This window comes from Bipolaris sorokiniana (assembly GCF_000338995.1).
Source record: "Bipolaris sorokiniana ND90Pr unplaced genomic scaffold COCSAscaffold_8, whole genome shotgun sequence".
Lineage (NCBI taxonomy): Eukaryota > Fungi > Ascomycota > Dothideomycetes > Pleosporales > Pleosporaceae > Bipolaris > Bipolaris sorokiniana.
The window spans coordinates 793,671-797,396 of NW_006911902.1; the positions used below are offsets into that span (position 1 = coordinate 793,671).

The 3,726-nt window shown below is 52.2% G+C and overlaps 1 protein-coding gene across 1 annotated transcript; it reads right to left on the reverse strand.

Annotated features, from left to right (window-relative positions):
- Positions 1-601: 601 nt before the first annotated feature.
- Positions 602-2,958, reverse strand: COCSADRAFT_37437 (uncharacterized protein). The gene is made up of 4 exons (XM_007702234.1): positions 2,422-2,958; positions 2,219-2,374; positions 1,058-2,165; positions 602-1,002 (listed from the first exon to the last, which is right to left on the reverse strand). Exons 1-4 carry the CDS (start codon positions 2,667-2,669, stop codon positions 793-795), a joined length of 1,722 nt encoding a protein of 573 aa, XP_007700424.1. The 5' UTR covers positions 2,670-2,958; the 3' UTR covers positions 602-792.
- Between the last annotated feature and the right edge of the window lie 768 nt (positions 2,959-3,726).

The following is a 3,726-nucleotide window of genomic DNA, read 5'->3' on the forward strand; positions in this document are numbered from 1 at the left end:
ACGAAAAAGCGCCGAAAAACACCCTCTCTTATTCTCACACCCCGACCCCCCCCCGTATCATACAGTATCTCGTACTGTGTACATCCCACCCCCACTCCGCCGCTCCCCATAAACCTGCCGTCCTACCCGTGCTCGACCCGGCAAACACGGCAATGAGCAGGATTCCAAGGGCAGCCACCATTTCTCGTCTTTTTGCTTGTGCACGCATAAGAGAATGCCAATGTTTGACGGCGCAGAGGCTTGGATGGTGAGCTTATTGGGACGACATCTGAGTAAATCTGGTGGTGGTGGTGTCGCACGGGAAGGGAGGGGGAGTGTGGGAAGGTTTGGTGGGTGCGGGGCGGGATGGAATCGGGGGCTTGGCACTGCTATGGGAGGGCGCGTATGTGATTACTCTTCTTGCGTGATTTCACATTTGATGTGAGTAATTTTGGATTTTGTAAATGATTATAGGGTTATATTGATTTAGTGTACTAATGAATTTTTTTCAAATTATACCGAAAAATCTTCCCACGTGTCGTGAGCATCAGAAATCTCACGTGCAATGCTGCCGGAATGGCTTTTTTGAACACATCAATAATCATTTTGCACACAATAATCATTTTGCACAATAAAATGAATTAAAGTTTTTTTTAAACAGACCGATAAGTTTACTCAACTTCATGGAGTCTATTAACTATGAAACTTTTTTCCCCATACAAATCATTCAAAGCATACCTAATCCTGATATGTATCATAAAGCACACAAGCGTGTGAGGTACAAGACTTGAAAATGTCGCTCTGAAATGCCATCTATAGCAACCAAGCAACGAACGTCTTGTAGAACCAGCTGCCGTCACGGCCGCCTGCTGCCTTCTTCGCTGCGGCATGAGCCACGAATTCCTCTTCTTCGCGGTCGATCTCGGCTTTGCCGCTGTAGAAGTCGGCTTCGTGAGGGCGAACCATCTTGGACTTCATGATGAACTTGTAGCCAAAGATGCAGATCAGGTAGATTGGGATACCCTATGAAATCATATTAGTAAAAAGTAGGCTTTACACGGGTATGAAAAAGACTTACAAGGTATCCGGTGATGAAGTTCTTGTAATCAAACGAACCATAAGAGCCCCTGGTGAAGACGGAAAAGTTCTTGGTTAAGGCGATCAAGATGCAGAAGAAGAGGGCAATGTAGGAGCCGACAAGACCAAAGGGGGCAGTGTAAGCCATCTGGTCCTTGGTAATGCCCTGGGCGTTGCGTGCGCGCACGAACCAGATATGTGATACCAAAAGCGAGATCCAGGACAAAAGACCAAAGATTGTGGTCAAATTGACAAAGTAGCCGAAAACGGTCTTGGAGTCGTCTGCGACGTTCATGAAGGCAGTGCAGCAGAGGAGTGCCGAAATAGCGAGCGCAGGGACAGGAACACCTCGCTTGTCGGTCCAGAGGAAGATCTTAGGGGCATGGCCCTCAACAGCAAGTCCGTAGATGGTACGCGAAGCAATGTACAGATCCGAGTTGGAAGCACTAAAGGTGAAGAGCAAGATGCAGGCGTTGACAATGGTAGGAAGATAGGGAATCTTGGCGATCTTGATGGCAACAACAAAGGGTGAGGCCGAAGCACCAGTGGTGGCCTTGTTCGCAAATGAAAGTTCAGGAGAGTTGTACGGTACAAGCATGCCCAGGAAGAAAATGGACAGACAGTAGAAGAAGAGAATCCGGTAAAAGGTAAGCTTGATGGCGCGCGGGATAGTCTTGCGAGGGTTTTGAGCCTCGCCGACCGTAACACCGATGAGCTCAGTTCCGAGGTAGGCGAAGACGGCGTTGACCAAAGAGCTCCAGAAGCCGTAAAATTTGCCTTCACTTCCGGAAGCGATATACGGTTTGAAGGCACCTGGATTATTGTAGTACTTGAAGCCAGTTGCACCGCCAGGGCCAGCGCCAACTGCCAACAAGAACGAGAGGAGAATGATGCCAACAATGGTAATGACTTTGATGGAACTGAGCCAGAACTCTAGTTCACCAAAGAACTTGATACCAAAGTAGTTGATGGCGCAAATGGCAACGAGGAAGATGGTGATCCAAACACCAGGATTGACCTCCTCTCGGGTTTTCCATTCTTGAATAATCAGAGCAGAAGCGGTCAATTGATTGGGTGTTGTAATGACGTATTTGGCAAAATAGCACCAACTTTGTAATGTTAGTGGTGTGACAAAAGCAAGAGGCTTGGAGGAAATGCTTACCCGAGAGCAAAGCCAAGAGCAGGATCACAGAAACGAGTGGCGTAACCAGCGAAACCGGAAGCGTGGGGAATCCAAGCAGCCATTTCGCCAAGAGCTGTCATGACGACGTAGACGATGAGACCGACGAGAGTGTAAGCAATAAGGATCGAGGCAGGACTGGGCTTGTTAGCTGTAGGCCAAGGGTGCGGATCTGCACAACATACCCAGACTGGGCCAAAGCCTTTCCGGTACCAATGATGAGACCAGTTCCGATGGCGCCACCAATGGCAATCATAGTGATGTGTCGCGACTTGAGACCGCGGTGCAGGTGGCTGTTGTCGTTGTGAACAGCAACACCATCGGCGTCAACGTGCACATCACCGGTCTGATACTCGGACTTGCCGCCATACTCAATGTCTGGGCTTCCCGAGCCCTCGTCGGAGGAGTTTGTCTTGCGGTTTGTGATGGCCATGTTGAGCAAGCGATGGCGATGTGGATAGCAGAATGGGAGTCTTCTGTATCGCACAAGTGGTGGCGGAGGGCCGCACCGGGGTTAGCAGGGCACAAACTTGAAGGAGTGAAGCTCCAAGGCACAGCTGACGGGTCAGTGAAAGGGCGGGCTGGCCGCCTTCAAATAGACCATGTACTTAAGCGCGGCTGACAGCGTGAAGGCTCTGAGCGGCCCAAGAGATAAGTAGTAATCATTAGCCGACTGTGATAAGACCGACAAGGCGGAGAGGAGCAAATAGTCGACCCACGGGACTACTGATAACAAGCTGGCGGCGAAGCGTGATTGCAGCATACGAGCAACCCCATGGCGGCCAAGCGTCCGCTTTGGTGAAGTGGTGGGGGAGGGCGGTGCCCGCACGCCCAATGCGTGGTCGTGTATGGCACTGCGCGCCGCTCGGCTGAGGGCGTTGTGGTGGTGCGCCAGGCTTGTTTACCGACATCTCCTTCTCGATAGAGGATGGGGTGGTGGGACAGGCCCTGTCGGAGGGGGCTTGGCTGGGGGCTGGGCAAAAGCGAGCCAAGTTTCCAGGCTATCCTTAATTCGCTGGCAGGCTGGTGTTGAGGTATTTGTCCACGACGACGCGCCGACTGCACGTCGTCAGGCTTCCCCAGCCCAGCCAGGCGGACCGGCTGTCCAGCACCGATTCAGACGAGCGATACCGCGGACTGGGAGCCCACTGGCCTGGGCGCTAGGGTTGCAGAGGTGACAGTGAAGGTCCGCCGCGGCCATGTTGGTTGCCCCGCGTTAAGCACGCGGGTCGTGCGTGAACGGCAACCTTGTCTGCATGTCAGAAAGCTGGCGCTCAGCGGCCGGCGCTGGCCATTGACTCGGGCTAGCGCTGCTGAAGCCACCCGTTGGTGGAATTGCCACACGCCCACGACAAGACGACATCCAAGTCAGCCCGCCGTTGCGTGCTCACTTGCCCTATGTGAACAGTGCACTCCCATAGTACACGCCTGCGTAAAATTCTGCCAGTATTCTTGTCATGGCACGTATGTAGAAGTACATGGGTACATAC

Bases quoted from the DNA above. Each gene is read 5' to 3' on its own strand.
- COCSADRAFT_37437 (XM_007702234.1), bottom strand. From the start codon at position 2,669: ATGGCCATCACAAACCGCAAGACAAACTCCTCCGACGAGGGCTCGGGA. The intron at 2,375-2,421 runs GTATGTTGTGCA...TAACAAGCCCAG, and splicing joins AAGGCTTTGGCCCAGTCTGG to TCCTGCCTCGATCCTTATTG. The intron at 1,003-1,057 runs GTAAGTCTTTTT...ATGATTTCATAG, and splicing joins ACTTCATCACCGGATACCTT to GGTATCCCAATCTACCTGAT.